This window comes from Engystomops pustulosus, chromosome 8, assembly GCF_040894005.1.
Source record: "Engystomops pustulosus chromosome 8, aEngPut4.maternal, whole genome shotgun sequence".
NCBI classification, from domain to species: domain Eukaryota; kingdom Metazoa; phylum Chordata; class Amphibia; order Anura; family Leptodactylidae; genus Engystomops; species Engystomops pustulosus.
This window is the reverse complement of record NC_092418.1, coordinates 81,533,437-81,552,764: the sequence shown is the minus strand read 5'-3', so window position 1 is coordinate 81,552,764 and position 19,328 is coordinate 81,533,437. Positions and strand designations below refer to the sequence as shown.

At 40.1% G+C, this 19,328-nt stretch overlaps 1 protein-coding gene across 2 annotated transcripts in view; it reads right to left on the bottom strand.

The window, feature by feature from the left end:
- The window catches only part of TRPM8 (transient receptor potential cation channel subfamily M member 8), a 44,726-nt gene that overhangs the window by 21,047 nt on the left and 4,351 nt on the right, over window positions 1–19,328 (bottom strand). For both annotated transcript variants that reach the window (XM_072119751.1, XM_072119752.1), the window contains exons 2-12: window positions 16,036–16,156; window positions 15,883–15,956; window positions 15,553–15,709; window positions 13,428–13,605; window positions 12,177–12,349; window positions 11,359–11,533; window positions 8,902–8,969; window positions 7,878–8,078; window positions 5,352–5,454; window positions 4,059–4,177; window positions 720–1,001 (exon numbers count right to left, since the gene is read on the bottom strand). In XM_072119751.1, coding sequence (XP_071975852.1) covers window positions 720–1,001; window positions 4,059–4,177; window positions 5,352–5,454; window positions 7,878–8,078; window positions 8,902–8,969; window positions 11,359–11,533; window positions 12,177–12,349; window positions 13,428–13,605; window positions 15,553–15,709; window positions 15,883–15,956; window positions 16,036–16,125 — 1,620 coding nt within the window. In that variant the 5' untranslated portion in view covers window positions 16,126–16,156. The remainder of the gene's footprint in view (window positions 1–719; window positions 1,002–4,058; window positions 4,178–5,351; window positions 5,455–7,877; window positions 8,079–8,901; window positions 8,970–11,358; window positions 11,534–12,176; window positions 12,350–13,427; window positions 13,606–15,552; window positions 15,710–15,882; window positions 15,957–16,035; window positions 16,157–19,328) is intronic.

The following is a 19,328-nucleotide window of genomic DNA, read 5'->3' as shown; positions in this document are numbered from 1 at the left end:
GCACTTTCTGTGAACTCCGGTGACCGGGTAAGTAAATGTGCCCCATTAAATTAATGAAATCTGCAACTCAAGCTAATGCTGATATACAGAGTACATTCATAAAGATAGATAATAGAAGATGGATAGAAAAAAGAAAGTCCAAAGGTGAATGCAGTGCAGTAGTTCCCAGGGCAGAGGGTCACATTAGTAAGTCCAATGAAGAAGCAGCATTTCAATATTGCTGAAATAGTGTGCATCTTCATTGCATATATGGAATAAATTGGAATTTATGGAAGAAAGATTCACCCTATTTTCACCAATATTGGAATGCTGCCTAGATAGATAGATAGATAGATAGCTAAAAAGATAGATGCTTTATATGAGATAGGTAGATACTAGAAAGCTATATAGCTAAAAAGAAAATGTATATATATATATATACATATATATATATATATATATATATATATATATATATATATATATATAAACAAAAGGAATGGAGCAGCACCGTGCATAAGAAGCAGCAAACTGGGTGCACGTCTTAGGTACAGTTCAGACAGGGACCATGGCTGCTTCATCATCTTATCGTTATATATATGTGTATATATATATATATATATATATATATATATATATATGAGGAAGATAGATAGCTGATAAATATATAATTCATTTGAGAAAGATAAGAGATAGATACAGTAGATAGATTGTAATTATTGGGCTGTGCAGTCGTTCACCTGAATCTCGGATTCATCACAGCTATTCCTTTCTTCTTTCCGATTCCGCTGGTAGTTCAAAACCATTTTCCAGGTAAATGTGAGTAAAGAGTCATTGTAAGAATTTTTGGCAATCTGTAAGTTACGGAATACTAGAGTACTAAAGTGCTGAGAAAAAAGTTCACTGAGGATTTCACTGGAAAGAAACTTGCGGAGATTCAAACCATTTTCTAGAAGAAGACGCACAAATTTAGGCCTATCCTTTACCAGCGCTGCAAACATTGCATCTTCCAGGTCCGTTGACTGTATACCATAGAGAAACAGAAGAGCACAGGAAAAACTAATGAAAGAATATAAATAAAAGAACAAGATATTATTTCAATGAGGGTGCAGAACTTATATTATAAGTGCATTACACTACTGTCTGTTATGGTTGGCAAAATGCTTGCTTCACCTGCAAATCATGCTGTTCACAAAGGCTGGATGCTGCTACTATTACACAGCCAGATTACATTATTCTGCTATAATTGGCAGAAGGGACAGCAGCAAGATGCCAAGAGAGAACCTAAGTGAGATGCCAGATGAATCTGGAGCCATGTGGACACCAGTGCTTTCAATAGTTTCCGTTAAGTCATGGCATTACAGTCAAACATGTTGACCAATGTGGTCCCAAATATGCTTAATTTTGTTTAAGAGGGCAGGAAAGTAACTGGAAATCTTGATAGTGCTCTATGTCAGGACTTGGGGTCAGTGAACCCCCTGGACCACAGCGGACGATGACACAAGCCGACACCTGGGACCAGAATCTAAGTGGCACCCGGTGTTTACCAAAGCCCGCCGCAAAGCAGGATGGTCTTGCTGCCGCGTGGTGCCACCAGGTCATTCCACAGATGCGACTTGCCCGCGGTGGCAGCCAAGGTCGAGGTACAGAATCACTGGGCAGTCTTATGGTCAGGAACATGCAAATACTCAGGGCAGGCGGCAGAGGTGCAGAGTCTGTAACGGAGCAGGAGGTCAAGGCTGCCAGCAGAGGTTCGAAGTCAGGGTCAGGTCCGAAGTCACAAAGGTAGAGCAGAACACAAGGAATTCACATAGGAAGCTTTCTCAAAAGCTAGAAGTGCTAAGATCCAGCAGAGGTTGCTGGGAGAAGCGGCTTTTATGGAAAACCCGGAAGCAGACAGCGCCTATCAACAGTGCGCTGGCCCTTTAAATCTGCAAGGGGCAGGAGCAGGAACGAGGAGAGGTGAGTCCACACGTAACGGGGCGCCGCCATGGAGAGGGGCACGGGTGTGCCTGCAATCCAAGACATGGATCGCAGGAGGACCCGTGACACTCTACGAACCATTCATGAACAATATTTGAATTATTACATATCACAAGATCTGAAGTATTGGATATATACCAAAATAACTTGAGACCAGTTTGTGCAGGACCAATAATGGTTACAGGATGCACGTTCTTAGAAGTTTCATACATGAAATGGCAAAGTTCATTTATTTATTGAAACTTAAAAGATTACTCATTAGAGAAGATAACCCTTTGCTAGTTGGTCCAAGTGTCAAATGTCTGTGCTCCTGGGGTTTGCCCATGAAAGAAAGTTCTCAAATTATAACTCCCTAGTGATGTTAACACAATAAACATCATTTAGCTCCTGTCACTCAGTGATGGTCAGTGTAATATTCCAGAGTGTGGGCGGGGACTCCCTAAGCAGACACATTATGATCCCTCTGGTGCTGTGAGATGCTGTGTGCTGACAATCTGATTACATTATCAGGGTCCAGGTTTATCTACACTTTTATTTAGTTTCTGAACAGTGTACTAGTATTTGACACATAGAAAGAGAGATGAGACAGGTCAGAGATGAAAGATGATGAGATCCAAGAGATGCATATAACACACAATGGGGCAGATTTACTTACCCGGTCCGTTCGCGATCCAGCGGTGCGTTCTCTGCGCTGGATTCGGGTCCGGACGGGATTTATGATGGTAGTTCCTCCGCCGTCCACCAGGTGGCGCTGCTGCGCTGAAGTCCGCTGGAATGCCTCGAAATACACCGGCCTATCCTGGATGAAGGTGAGTGAAATTTCCGCGACACAATTTTTTTTTAAATGCGGCGGTTTTTCCGAATCCGTCAGGTTTTCGTTCGGCCACGCCCCCCGATTTCCGTCGCGTGCATGCCGGCGCCGATGCGCCACAATCCGATCGCGTGCGCCAAAATCCCAGGGCAATTCAGGTACAATCGGCGCAAATCGGAAATATTCGGGTAATACGTCGGGAAAACGCGAATCGGGCCCTTAGTAAATGACCCCCAATGACACTCTCCAGCTCTGCTACATGAGAGTTATAACAAACACTGTCAGCTCTCCTAACTCAACTATATCCCACAGTCAGGTACAGTCAGCCGTGCTGTACCTCCTTCCCCTGATATAAAGATCTTATCTTGCCTGTAGCTTGTAAATTTACTCTCCTCACGTTGCTGTTTGCTGGGAGGAAGTGTGTGTGAGCTAGTCTTGGAATGCAGGGGGAGGGGCGATGCAGAGACAATGCAGTGTGAGACAGGAGAATCTATTCATGAGAAAAATCTCTCCTGCCTGGCCCTTATCCAGAAGATGAATGGTCGGATCCCAGGGTAATCAAAATTGTGTACACCAAGACTGATAAAGACAGGTTGGAGTGTGAAATGCTGCATTTTTGTTTTATTTTGTTATCCTAAGTATATTTAAAGATCTTGTCTTTGTTGGAATATTGAGGCATTTTTTGTGATGAACACTGGTAATCATGAGTGCAGACACCAGCCTTCTGCTTGGGAGCTGCATTCATGACAGGATATCCTGACTAGTCAATTTTGAAGCCCCCTGCTTCACTTGGATAGTAAGTTGCTGATCAGTCCGCATGAGACAACTTTCATCTCTCACATAAATGGCACTTGAGACAGTCAAATTGCTTGCATTAGCCCCCTAGCAGCATACTTTAGCCACGTAAAGTTATCAAAGATTACCCTCTTTGCAAAATACTGCTCCCCTGGCCAGATATTCAAGGATTGTACCTTTCAGCGTGGAATAAAACATGCATTTCCCTATGACAGCAACAGAGAAACTTAAGGACCTTTCACTTTATATACCCATGGCATTGCTGTGCGTCATGTGCTTTCTTTCACTGACCCCGATCCTTGATGTCAGTGGATGGGTTGGGGGAGGTCATGTCTGTATGACCTGAAGCTTTTATATCAGAATTTACAGTAAACTAATCACTTATTGTCGGACTGCACTTTCTTGTCATCACTCCTTTGATGTTTTCTAAGTATAATTACATATACATCAACATTGACTTTTTATATTCTGATATTGTGTTGTTACCCACCTCCCATCTCCGGTCATTGGTGAAGATCTCCTCGCTGGCTAACTCAAGCTGATTCCATTCCAGAAGAAGTTTCAGCTGTGCATTCCAGTTATCCTTATCCTGCTCATTGGTGCTAAAAGCTATGACAAATATATTAAGACTATTGAAAGACTAGTTTAGTTCAAAGAAAAGGATACTGTACATTAATGCTGCTAATTTTATATTGTTCCCTGGTCCAGATGATTGGTGGTACTATAGGAGTATGTGGTGGTAATATAGGTACTATAGCAGCTGCTATGGGGCCCGCAGTGTCAGGGGGGCCTGGCATCTGACCTGACACACTAAAGATTGGGGGATGTGCACCATTATACATTGTACAGCATAATATGTATATAATAGTGCATATCTGCCACAATATAGAACATGAATCAGCAGCTCAGATTAGAAATGTTGTGGGAGAGGGTGAGGACAGGAGAACCACAGGACATATCTCATCTCTATTTCCTGCCATGTACTTCCCAATGTGGTCAGCAGCTACTAGGATGAATCTGTGTAAATGTATAAATGTGTGAGTACATAAATATGTATATTTTCCGAGGGGGGTAGGAGAAACCCAGTCAGAAGTCTGCTATGGGGCCCTGCTTCTCCTAGTTACGCCCCTGCCTAAGATGCCGATATCTAACAAGGGATGCTCATCTGAGGTAAGTGTCTCGACTCGCCTCATGGCAGGTTTGCACCTGAATGTGTCCTATGTCCCTTTTATGGCCTTTAAAGCCATTATGGTTAAATCATCTAAATTATCAGGGTTTATATTACTGTCATCACTATAGTTTCAATAATTTCAATAGTTTCAATAATAATGGATTATGTTGGTCCACAAATCTTTTAGTGATATTCCCACCATCAATCATAGATTGTAAGCTTTTGTGGCTCCTCACTCCTATTGTTTCATGTGACCATGTTATTACAATATCTGTAATGTTTTATACCATCATTTGGAGAGAAAAAGAACTGGACCGCACATCCCCACATCACACATTGATCTATTGCCGTAAGGCTACATTAATAAAACAAACTCGAGGTTCTTAGTTACATTTTGATTAAATATCTGTAATCTTGTATTTTGACAAATTTTATGTTTTATTTTGACAATTATCATCTCTATAATACTCATTTTATATGAGCACCTGATGTTTTGCAAAAAAGCTCAATTATTTTATGTATCTTGAATCATTTTACTTACAAAGATGTTACTACAGTCTTTACTTTATTCATAACCGAGGAGATTATAGCCTCCAGGATTTATTGGCATACCTTTATAAAGCGCATAAGAGATGGCGTTACTGACAAGTTCATCTCCAGCCTGCTCCATCTTTATCACAGTCAAAAGATGCAGGTGTTCCATTATTTCTTTAATCTGCAAAAGCAGAATCAAAGTATTTAAGTTATTCCCTATCCACAACTGATCGGTGAGGTTCTAACTGATGGGACCCCCACCAATCACAAGAACGGGACTTCCAGCTCTCCAGAGAATGGGGAACCAGTTCTCAATGTGGGAGTGGTTGGAGATAACCGAGTGCTGTGCTTGGCTATTACCGCCATTCCCATATAGCGACTTTTCCTGCCGCTCCAACCATTGGTGAGAACGGGATCTGCTAAGAATTTTAATCACCATTCTATAAAAAGTACATTTAAAAAAAAAATGTAACATTTTTAACTTATTTAAAAGGAAAAGTTTAAATTTTGCAGTCTAAAATAAGGCAAGTTTGTTATCAACTCTATACCTGTGCAAGGCCTCCCGGGATGTTGGCTTTAACCCTGCCCTATGCCACCAAACCACTCCACTACCCTAGATCACAAAGGAAATGATCAATTACACCTTCCCTATCCTAGAACACAAGTGATATCACCATTAAACCCTTGACTACCATGTATCTGTTCCAATCACATACAGTAAATTATCTCTTGGAATCAAATCAATTTTATGTCCTTCTTACGAAGAAGGTAAAACTTTGTTGGAGGTTAATCGTCCCTTTGCTTCTAAACATAGTCCAAGCATAAATATCTTACTTTTAATGGCTGCTTATTAGGACATACTGTGTGACTAATGTAGATTTCGGGTGCTGTGGAAGTCAAATGCTATTTGGTCCACAAATGTTACATCTGCCCTTTAATAGCATCACATGATGAACTAATGAAAGAACACCATGTCCTAGGAAAAGACCAGCAGAAGGTTTTGTCTAAAACCTTCATTAGAAATTCATTCCTTCTATAAAAATGATTATTAGAAGTACATTATCTACACGGCTATTATTGGGATCTGTGATAGAGCTTTCAGCGAGCAGTAAATGAGAAAAAGACATCTGAGGATATGGGGAGATAAAAGCAGGTCTACATTTGACCTGCTGCTTCAAAAGCACTTTTTCCATAATATAATGGTTTCCAAGAATGATATGAAAAGGCTACTAATAAATGTAACTGTATACAATGTGTATCAGAGTATTCACAAGAGCCATAACGAGGTTGTACGTTGAGAAAATTTCGCAGGAATGGATTGGCCATGGTAATACTTATTTGAATCAAATATCTCATGCACAAATATACTTTGGATGATCATATGTAGAAGGGAAGTAAGCCTTCCCTGGAGGACTGGTGCCTCCGTTACCTTGCTATCCTGCTCTGTAAGGCTCATGTGAAGCTCACTGTCCCAGCCTCCAGTAAAGGGAGGTCTCTGTACATTAGAAGGTATATAGTTCACTATATCACTATCATTATAGGGTCTATAGGGTCTGGGTGTAAGACAGAGGTACGTATATCTTTATATGTCACTGCAGGACTGTATATATATATATATATACCAACTATAGTGGCTACATTGCATACTAGTGGTCCCAATATGTCTTACTGTAGTGGGTACAATGCTACTCCGCTACTCATCTCTGCAAGGATGATCTAGAAAAGATTAATAGCTGCTAAATGGGACCACTTAAAGTCTCATTCCATCCATGAAACATCTCAATACATTCTAAGTCCCTGGAAGACTTGGAAGTTCATCGGAATGCACTGAAGTACACCAAGCCGGGCTGGGTGCAGGTAAGCGCGTGTCCAATGACACTTTTTATTTTTTTTAAATGCGGGGGGTTTTCCGAATCCGTCAAAATATTCCCCATGAAATTTCCGTATGAAATATAATCACTATCCTATAATGAGTACATTTTAGAGACTTGTTTCTAACTTATTTAAAAGGTAAACATTTACATTTTGCACTGACATAAATGTTTAGATCCTTTATATAATCCTTGTGCAGGTAGTGTATGAAATATCATCCTTAGCATTTCCTCTTTTATGTTAAAATTTTTCCATTTAACTACAAAAAAAATCAATGTTCAAATTAGATTAAATTGTCTGAGATGAGTCACTTTTAGAGGCTGGTGAGGAAGTGAAACTTCAGAATCATGGTTCTAGGCACTATACAACCCATGATAGGGGCATTCCCCACTTCAGCTTCTTAAAGTGACTCAACTCTCTCTCTCTTTGTGTATGACTTTTGAAGTGATTTTTTATACTGTAGGTAAACAGAGGAGTATTAGCATAAGAGAGGAAATGCTAGAAAATATATTTAACTACTTGAGAAGACTGGAAATTTAGTTTTGTAAAAGCTGGTGACAATCCATTTAAGAGCTAGTTTGCACAGCATTTTTTTAAAAGATAGAATCACCTTCAAGGGATTACTCTTTTGTTAGGAACACATGGGTTGTGCATTCAGTTATTCACTAATAGGTAGAAAATCTGACACAACACTGGACATTCTGTGGAAATCTCTAATTAACAAAGGAATACCCAACGAATCCAGGTCTCCATCTCGTCTTCTGCCAAACGAGATATAGTGCGGGGCATGAATCGGACCAACTTTTCCTTGATGGCTGAAGACGCAAGCGAAGTCCCCTCCGCATCCACAAGGCTAGCAATGACATCAGCGGTCTGACCAGATCCCTCCACTACTACACATGGAATCTTACTCTTTATGGCAGTGTTTATAGCCTGCAGAATGAAGACAGATTGATCAGATGTGGCTGTATGTTCTATATTGGAGGAAGGGGGGAAACAATCATGAGACATTTTGCATATGTTTTCTATTTCATGCTGTTTTTTTGCATTAAGAACTACACTGTTTTGCAGTTTTTAGCTATTTTCCTGTGTGTGTATTTTTTTATATAGTTTAACACGTTTTCTGGCAGTTTTATTGCAAAACCAGCAGGCCTCGCTTTATAACTCACCTTTCCCCCTTATTTGTTAAAGGGAAGCTACCACCACGATTCTACCTTTTAAGGTATTTCAGGTGGATCTATGGGACGTGAGGACAGCCCTTTTTAGAGCTATTCCTCACGTCCCCGCTATCTTTTTAAAATCTTTAATATCCTAATATGTAAGTTTTCTAAAGTGGCTACTGGGGCTTGGAGTAGCCGGACATGAGGCTACCCGTTGCGGCTGCTCCATGTCCCAGTAGCCTTCTTTCTCCTCCTACCCGGATATCTTCAGCGCGCAGCTCCTCATCGTCCGAGAAACCGGAGTTCTGTGTACGTGCTTTAGCTCCGGCTTTGGAGTAGTGGCCGTGCAGCCAGGGTTGGCCGTTCTGCGCATACGCAGAATGCCGGCTTCTCGGAAGAGGACGCGCAGCTCCTCGTAGCTGCGCGTTGAAGATGTCAGGGTAGGAGGAGAAAAGAGGCTACTAGGACACGGAGCAGCCGCAACATGTAGCCTCATGTCCGGCAGTATAACAGTATATAATATTTAAATAAGTTATATTTAAGGTTTATATATAAATTGGATGTTGTGTGGACATTTTTTTTGTGTGAGAACTCACCCTTAATGTCTCCTTCCCACCTCCTTGAGCAAAACATACAATAGGAATTTTCCCACCATAATTGGAATCTGCAGATAAGGATGGGAAAACAATGTCAGTTATATCACAAGAAAAATTTTAATATTATTTGCAGTAAATCTAATTGAGCTCTCCTGATGTTTTCTCATCTTTTGCCGATTAGTATGTTGTTAGGGTGGTTGGGCAAATGACTGCCCAGCTAAGTTATCGTACAAGTTATATGACTTCTGAAGTCTCTGACTCATTTGCAGATAATGGGGCTCATTTACTAAGGGTCCGTGGATCGCAATTCTGTCGGTTTTCCCAAATATTTCTGTTTTGCGCCGAATTGCCCCGGATTTTTGGCGCTCACGATCAGATCAGATTGTGGCGCATTGGCGCTGGCTTGCCTTCGACAGAAATCGGGGGTGTGCCATTGAACAACCCAACAGATTCAGACAAACCGCGGAATTAAATTGTGTCGCAAGATCAGCACTTACATGCACCAGGAAGAAGCAGGTGAACTCCGGTGGATCTCAGCAGGGGAGGCAACACATGAAGGAAATTCGACGCACAACCTTAGTAAATCGCGGCAGAACCGAATCCTCGTCGGACAATGCACAGCGGGGATTGCGACAGGACCGGGTAAGTAAATCCGCCCCATTTTCTTTAATGGTTAGCTCTCTTTCAGCAACAAGTATGTTGCTAGTATGGCACTTCCAGAAAATTGCCAGTGCCAAAAAAGGAAATAAAATATAACTTTTATTCAATCTCAATCTGGCAATGTTCTGGAAATATGTTAACCCCGCAAGTGCCCCTTGTCCTTAAGTTCTGATAGAATAGCACTTGTATCATTGTAATTCTACTACTTCTTTTCAAAGTTGCCTCCTGTGGGTAGATATGTGGGATTATGTATATCAGTCTTAGATACATAAGAACATTTTTAAGCAACTTTGTAAGGCACATTTTAAAACACAAATGTAAGAAATATAAGTTGTACTTTGATTTGCACATAAAAAGTCTCTAATTTGAAGAAGGCTCAAATCAAAGATAACATCAGTTTTGCAAATAACCATAAGGAACAATGCAACAGACACTCACACCAGCAAATTTCTTAACACCCTAGCACAGTGGTGGCGAACCTATGGCACGGGTGCCAGAGGTGGCACTCGGAGCCAATTCAGTGGGCACTCAGACCATCACCCTAGGACAGAGTTTACCAAATAGGACCAAATCCACCAAGTCCCAGGCAACTTAAGAGATGCTGCTCTCAGCGCTTTCTTTAAAGCAACAATTCATTGGCTGTTAGGAACTGCGGGCAAAGTTAGAAGGTGTTGACAGAACTGCAATATCTTTGGAGGTCATCCTGCTGGACTAACCATTTTTCCTCTACAGAGAGACCCTGGAACAAAGCTGCAACGAGAGTCTGAATTTGCTCCCCTTCTTTCAACTGTATTGGTGGCCTTAGGGGGGGGGGGCGATACAATTGAAAGATGTGGAAGAACAGGTAGCAATAAGTTACTGCTTAAAATTCCATGTTGGCACTTCACGGGAAATAAGTGCACTTTGGTTGTAGTTTGGGCACTCTGTCTCCAAAAGGTTCGCCATCACTGCCCTAGCATATGCACAGAAAAATGTGCAAATATTCCCAAAAGTCAAAGAAAATGTGCAAAAAGAAGTAAAAAGTAAAAATAAGGATACATGTCCCTCATATCTAGATGCTGGAGTTCAGGTCTTAATTTTGTTGTCTCTGGGTCTCAATGTACTCCTGTTTGTCATGTTATGCTCGGTATTGCAGACTAGCAGTGTGTTAGGGAATGTTTTGCAGAAGGTTCTTATTCAGTCCTAACCCATGTTAGTTCCATGGATAACTGACTATCCAGGGAAGGGAATTGTTATTGTTGAGGTCCAGTTATGAAAGAGATTATTGTTATAGTTTTCTTGTACTAAATTTAAAATAGTATTCCCACTGACTTGTTAACATAGCCAAGTACAGAGCTCACCTATCTGCACCTTGTGTGGTACAGTCAGGAGGAACAGATGATAGAGATGGATCTAGTGATCAATAGATTCCAGGATTTGGGCTATTAGACATTTATCACAGATTTTTTGGATAGGTGTTAATGTGGCTTGTTGGAATATATATTTACCAAATAATAACAATTACATTTTAATCTTCACTATATGTATCTGGTGTTACATATATCATTGGTGTTTGGTGATAAAATGGGGGTGCCATAAAGTTGCTCTCCCTTGCTATATTTGATTTACTAAAATCAACTATAGCCCAAAGTGAAGAAAGCTACAAATACTACTCAGCTATAGCTTTTGTTTAACTGATGTGCTATCTGTTCCCTCCAAACAGTCACAATCCACAATTACAGTCATAAGAAGACTGTAAACTTAACTGTAACTCTCACAGATTAAAAGAAAGATTAAAAATGTCTACATAGATTGTACCTGGTACATTGAGTTCTGAGATGTATTTCTCCAATGAAGCCCGGAGATCAGCTTCTGTAGTTGGATGCCCATTAGTGCCATTGTCCACAAGGATCATATGAGTGTGGTTGTTGTCAAGACAGTAGAGAGGATCACGCTTCTGCTCATCCATGGTGTAATGAGCCACATAATTTCCCTGCCACATAGAATGTGATATCAGAAATCAGTTTGATGGGTTTTTTAAAGGAATAGATCTTTTTTTATGGTGTTTACAGATTGTTGAAACTGACTGCCGGTAGCTAAATCTCTCAATTTTTTTCTATTTATAGATTTAGAATTGATATAGGAACACATTTAACTGAACAAATCCATTTTTGTAGTCAGTATCCCAAAAAGGGTCAACTTCTGATAATCGCCTCCTTGTCTTCAACATTAAGGCTATGCAAGGACATAGTAATAAGGGGTGCAGTTCAAGCAGTCATACCTGGAAATTGGTGTCAGAAGAGACTGGCATCCCAAAGTTGAGTCAATTTGTTGGAAAAGTTATAAAAAAGTATCTAAAACCATTACTAAAAGTGTTGCACAATGTTGGCAAATTATGCCAAAGTTTTTAGGAAATTCCAAATAAAAGTGCCCCGCTGCGTGTTTCTTTTCCTGAATGCTACTCCAAATATTTCACAAAATATTAGAAACTTATGTGATTTAAAGAATGATCTAAATATTAGGAGTTTTTGTGATTCAAGGAATGATCTAAAACTATAAAAATCACAATGGAAGAATACCATGCAAATACATTTTCTACATAATTTTTCATAAAAAAAAATAATTGATGGCCAAACCTCAGTTGCTGAACTCCGAATAAGTGTATCACGGTTAGCGATCATACCCCAAGCTGCAATGCCAATAGCTACCACTTTTTCTTCTGAACTCCGACTGATGGTATTATCTCTGACCACCTCTCCAATGTACTTCATAAGACCATAATGAGTGCCTCCTGATAAGATCCAGGCACCTGGAAATAGGCAAAAAGAAAGCATGACTGTAATGGTGGCCGATATCTGGCCACCCCAGATCGTGGTCAGCATTGTGGTTTATGGCAGCTGATCAGGGTGCAGTGAGCAGAGCATGTCCACTGCACTGTTACCTGGACAGATGGCTGCACTGCAAAAAAATAATTCATGTTCTACAGTATCTTTTGGCAGACTGTGGCTGCTTTGTGATTTCTATGGAGAGGGGAGGGATGAGGAGAGCTCATGCCCTGCTATTCCACACCCGGGCATGTGCTATGTCCACGTGACTACACGGTCGTGTGCATGAGCTCCATTCACTCATCCATATATGATGGCAGTGAGCTAGTCACAAAAACGGCAGCCAACCCTCCTCCAGCATAGAGGTACATTATGCACAGGCACAATGCATTGAACAGCATATTCCTGCCTGAATTTGACATGTTCATGGATACAGAAGGACAGTACATGATCAAATTATACAGATACAGAGCAAATCTGTAAAACACATATGAACACATGGAGTATAAGAGTATTAATACACTACAAATAGAAGTCAATATAAATGTCTTTAAAATTATTCCACAATTTCATGCTTACTGTTTAAACCTTAATAATCTTTCATCAAGGTCATGAGAATATATTTTCCTTCACAGTAGGCAGTAGACAGAAAAGACTCTATACATATCATTATCGGGGGCCATGGAGCTAAGCTGCAGTCATAAAACAGCATCTCGGGTCATATTCATACTCCCTGATGACTATCACCTTGTGGCTCTATTGCGGCAGTGTCTGGAGAAAATAGAGGTCATCACTATGGGCACCAAGACTGACACCATGGGTGTCAGGGGAATCATAACTTGGTTTTGAAATTCATGACTTCTTTTTCTTTAATTTTATATTTAATTCTAACTTTTTCCTTCAGATTTTCATGTATTTGTATTGTTTATGCATGAAAATAAGCATAAGCATAATGCTACATAAATTCCAATGTAACTTTAGCAGAGATAATATCCTACCGGTATGTGCCCTGGCTTAAACATGCTGTATTATCACACATACTGTCACATCCTCTCATGGTACCTTTGGTTTGTGCTATATAAATTAGACGACTGAAGATCTTGCGCATCCGTGGCTTAAGTGAGAAGTTTTTAGCACCTCCAGTCACAGAGATGATGAGGTTTGGAGTTTTAAGTTGCCAGAATTTGGTCATGAGCTCATACAGTGTCTCTGGGGTGGTGTCTCGGGATAAGCGAATATACTAAAAGAGGAGAGAGAAAAGTGTATGATACCAGACTTATATCTTTTAATTGTAATATTTTATTATTGAGTTATCCATGGCCTCCTTCCTTCAAAAATCAACTTTTAAAATTATGATAATGAGCCAGAAGGGCTATATGGGTGTTACCAGAGCCCCTCTATGCTGTAGATTCATATTTCACCCTTTTGAAAAGTTGAAGGAGGCCATGAATAACAGATATAAGAATATTATCACAGTCACAGTGCCTGGGTCTATGAGTGTCCCTGGTTTATCATGTTTGATTTGTATTGTAATTTTCCCTTAATTTTTGACACCTTCAATGTTTGAAATTCCTGTTTATAAGGGGGTTTCAAAATATGCTGTATTGAAATATTCTATGAATTGGAATCTGATATTAAAACATATTGGAAGGAATTTATTAAAGGATACCTAACATCAGAAATCTATCTATTGAGGTAGATCCAATAGTAGGTCCCTGCTAACATCCTAAACCTCTCTGGGCTGTGGAAGAAAAGGCTACTACACGCCCCAGTGGGTTCTTCTGCCCCTTCTCCTTCAGCGTCCTCAGCGCTTCTTCACACCATCACCTTCTTCAGGCTCTGCACATGCACAGTAGCCCCTTCCGTGCCAGTGGCTGCCCCCATACGCCAGTACACTCTGCCTCCAGCACTGAGCAGGAGCTACTGTGCATACACAGATCACAAAGAAGCTGGTCGCATGAAGAAGCACGCGGAGGAGAAGGAAGGAAGTGGGGTCAACATAGACTTCTGGGGCTTGGAGTAGATTTTGTTCCCACAACCTGGAGAGGCTACTCTAAGTCCCTGTAGCCTCTGCCAAAAATGTGCATATTTCCTGACCATAAAATGGCCACAGATTCATGTGATCTCTATTTGTTCTTGAGCAATTGCGTTTCCAGCACCTCGTTATAGTAAATTCGTGAATATAAAATCAAGGTCCTGGCAGGATGATTGTTAGTGGGGTGATGGCCTAGGTTCCATACTACACGTTTGCCACCACTGCTTTAGATACTGCAGTCATAGTGAGGCATTCATTATTGCTGCTGCACCAAAAAATGACGGATTTGCACCAAAAAAATCTAAAATGCCTTCCGACACATTTATGAAGGCTTTTAGGGCAATTATTGGTCCCTTTTTCGACTCGTCCAACAAAGGGGTGTGGCCTCGTGAAAGGGGCATGGTTTGTTATGAAAGGTCGTGGCCACATGGAAATTCTGTGAGCCAATGTCGGAGCCTGCAACACATCAATGAATTACACAGCTTTGACTGGAATGTTCCTTCAAATGGTGAGAGTGGCAAAAAAATGCTAGGACCTCTTGGATGAAAACAGGCTGGTCACTAAGGGAAAATGTGGCTGTCCTCAGAATAGGAGATAACTAGCTGATTGGTGGGTGTCCCTGGGGTCCGGTGTACCACAAATAAATGGAGCGGCAAGTTGGTTATGTGCGCTGCCCCTCCATTTACTCTCAATGGAACTGACGGAGATAGCAGAATACAGTGCCCAGCTAGCTATGTCAGTGCCATAGATTTGAACTTCTCTGTTCAGTTGGGGGTCAACTGACCCCCGTTCTCATGATCTGTGGGCATTCAACCACTGGGAACCAGTGCAGATAGGGGTTAACTTGTTGAGTCTGGGCAACCCCTTGAACTTAAAAATATGACTACATTTTGCCATGTGAAGAAGGGAGTACATGTTACTGTTGACAGCAAATACAAATGGAGAGGTTGCTTCCAAGATGTGCCAAGATAGCCAAGAGAGTGTGGTCCGAGAGACCACAGGCTATTTGTTAGATTGGAAGTGTAGTCGGAATATTAGTATTTTACTAATAAAATCATGTAACCGCAGTCAAATTGAGGACAGTGTTCCTAAGGAAAAACATATTATTGGGACATGTGACTAACATTTTAAGAAGAGTTAAGACTGACCTACCTTCCCTCTTCTCCCAAATGCTTCAAACTGAATATCTCCATAAGCATCAGTAGGGAGCTCCTTTGTGTGCTTCTTGTAATTCCATTTATCACTTGTGTTGACCTGAGTTCCTTCAATATGCTGCACCTTGGTGTAGCCACACTTACATGTACTATCCCTGTAACGGGTGGGTGGGTTAGTCATTTCATATCAACATGTGAGCTTACTTTATATATTCAACTTTAATACTATTTAAAAAATAAAGTGGACTAGAAACCCAGTACAGTACTCCAGTACAAGACTAAGTATCAATTATATCAATATTACTAAATATGGCATCATGTTTCTTACTGTAATTTTGTATCCTTGGTATATGTCACACATTCCCTCTTCTTAAAATTCTCTTGAATAAATTTGACGGCATCCTTAAAAAGTAAAGGATATATAAAATCAAACATTTAAGGCAAACATTCAAACAATACAAACACAACAAATGAAACTTACTAATTCATCCAGAGACAACTCAATGCTACGAGACATGCTGGAGTAGAGCGTCCGGGAGCTTCCCAGCATCCCGCTCCTCTGACTCTTCATTCTTGCTGAATCTATTGAATTCTCCAATAATCTAACAAAAGAACAAATGATTCAAAGCACATGAGAGTATCATGGCATATAATGTGTAATAAAGACTCAGTTCCATGAGGTTCAACCTAAAATACTTCACATTTGATCAGGAGGAACTCAAAAAGAAGCCATAAGGCAATTTATGACAATTCTCGTACAAACTCCATCTTAGTGTTTGATGTGGTTGAGGTTAGGGCTTTGTGTTGGCAGGTCAAGCTCTTCCATACCACAGTCACCTATTGATGCCTTTGTGGTCTTTGTGGCCCTTGCGTCATTTATTAAATGGCCAAAGCCATTTTAATGAATCTGACGGGCAGCAGAGCTCCAAAGACAGACATAGAACTGTCCCAAGGAGCCGCCTAATAACCCACAATGGCTCTAAAAGGTGTGATACAGCCTTAAAGGCTCCAATAGAGGTCTGGCAAGTCTCTAACTAAGCATTTAGTAAAGGCCTGTCCTGCAAAACATTACAATAGCCATACCATTCCTTCCCCAAAGGTAACAAGTGGCACAACATAGTCAAGAAAACAATGTTCTCCTGGCATTTGCAAAATGCAGCATTGTCCATCATTTTGAGGAGTGTGAATCATTAACAATATTCATTTTTTGTGTTTCCAATTCTCCCTCCCTATCCATATCTCTTATATTCCCATTTACAGCGCTGTAGTAGGGCTTGTTTTCTGTGTAACAAACTTAACTCCCTAGTGACAGCATTTCATTTTCCATGCCGTGTACTGGGTAAGCTGGAAAAAACTCCAAATGTGATGAAATTGTAGAAAAAGCACATTGCCGCAATTTACTTGTGGATGCAGTTTTTATGACTTTCACTGTAATAATAATTCCTTTACTTTTTAGCGCACAATGATTACGCAGCGCTGCACAGAGCTTGCCAAATTAATCCATGTCCCCAATGGGGCTCACAATCTAATCAACCTACCAGTATGTTTTGGAGTGTTGGATGACACTGGAGAAAACCCACGCAAACTCGGAGAGAACAAAGAAAACTCTTTGCAGATGTTGACCCTGGGACTTAAACCCAGGTCCCCAGCGCTGCAAGGCTGTAGTGCTGACCACTGAGCCACTGTACTCCTCTTTGTGCACTATTATGTGTAAGAATAACAGGTGTATATATGCATGTATATAAGTAACAATGAAAGCTCTATAATAGGCTACTCTTGTGAGAATATTCCCCTTCTTGAAAGATTTTTTTAAGGGTCTGATAATACTCTTTTTCCCTATAAAGAGACCGCCGCTATAAAAGACCAATTCTCTGTGCAAAATTGGGCAGTCTGCTCAAATAGTTTCATTATATATATACATTCTGAAATGTAACCAGATTTTGTCAGTCCACATAATGACAACATTGTTACCTCAGGCCAATTATCGATGTGTGGTGACACAGAGCCATAATCAGAAAGTAACTTTCCCACTTTAAGGTTGGGATTGATATCACCATTATCACTATTGTAGTCTAGAGAAGTGCAGTCAAAATTATCTGAACTATGAATTTTAATTTTTATCTGTAACACAAATAATCGTATCCAATCATTGATATTCCTTATAACAAAATTATTAAAAAAAAATCAATCACAGAGTTATTGTTTTTGATGCCCTAGTAAAATATCCCACGTTTAAATGGCCAACCAAATTCATACATTATCAAAAAGTAAATAAAAATTATGCAGAGGAAATGAAGCTGATTCATAATTAGCACCCTTAGGGTACACACCTAAAATATTGCACATCCTACTACAATTATCTTTGTAAGAGCTTGTTATTAAGAAAAATAAATAAAAAGTGAATCCCCTGTTATTCTGTATCGTAGACCATACATGGAAAGATAACAACCAACCAGTTACAATCACAGTTACAACCAACCTGCTCACAGACTACATGACAGATAAACATGCTACATATAGACCCAGGGTTCATAGTTACCAATAAAGAAAATGTTCATTTTCATCATCCAGCACACAGAGAAACACACATTGATGCTACCTGAGAAAAGTGTATGGGCTCCCTGCTGTGATGGCACCAGCACAGGACTGGCAGCACAGGTGGTATATTATAGCCTGGGCACAGTCTCCACCTCCAGTCCAGCCTCCAGTCATTAGATAGAGTGATGTAGATGTAGGACTGTACATGATCTGGATTTTACAGCACTAGAGAAACTGTATCTGTTCTTGAGGTCTTTATTTAACCCCTTTCTTTCTGAAGCAGGGCATGTATTACTGCACATATCATAGCATCACTGATACAATCACTAAACTGATTCACTGTGATCATTCACATACAAGACACTCAGAACATAATGAGAAGTTGTGATAACAAGGGACACATTTGCTTTGTGCAAACATTGTTGTGAAAAATTGGTAACTTTCTTTTAAGAATGAGCTTATCCTTGTCTGGGTGACGTCTTCAATAAACAGAGACTTCCATTAACTCTTACAGTAGCAGGGATAGATGCAATCCATCATGGCTTAAAATATTTTTGCAGCAAATTACCTGATTACAATGGAATGCAAGTTCTAGATAAAATACTTGTTTGTCAATGTACAGTATAAAAATGTAACTTTTTGCTTCTGTCTCTTAAGATTAGGTGTCAATTTGTGTTTATGAGGTCAATAAGATGAGAATATGGACCATCTTATTGTCACATATGGTGGTGTTTTTCTTTGTCAGAGACAAGCAATAGCTCATCTAATTTCCCCTGCATTTAATGGGGCTATTTCTGACTCTGTGAATCAAAGTTAATAAAAAGGAAGAGGGGGCACTGCCTAACATAATAATGTCAAGCTTAGGGGTCTTTTAGTTACTGGTAAGTAAATATGTACTATCCTAGAGTGGTTTTAGAATTAAAGGGGTATGCCCATGAAAGAAAATTCTCAAATTTAAATATCCCTAGTGATGTTCACACAATAAAGAAAATTGTCAACCACTAACTTTACAACTTTACAAAATTTTATTGCTGTTTTAGCTACTATCACTCAGCGATGGTCAGTGTAAAATTCCAGAGTGTGGACAGGAACTCTCTAAGCAGACACTTCCTGATCCCTCTAATGCTGTGAGATACTGTGTGCTGACAATGTGGTTAGATTATCAGGGTACAGGTTTATATACACTCTGATTTAGCTTCTGAACATTCACTTGTATCTGATACATAGAAAAAGAGA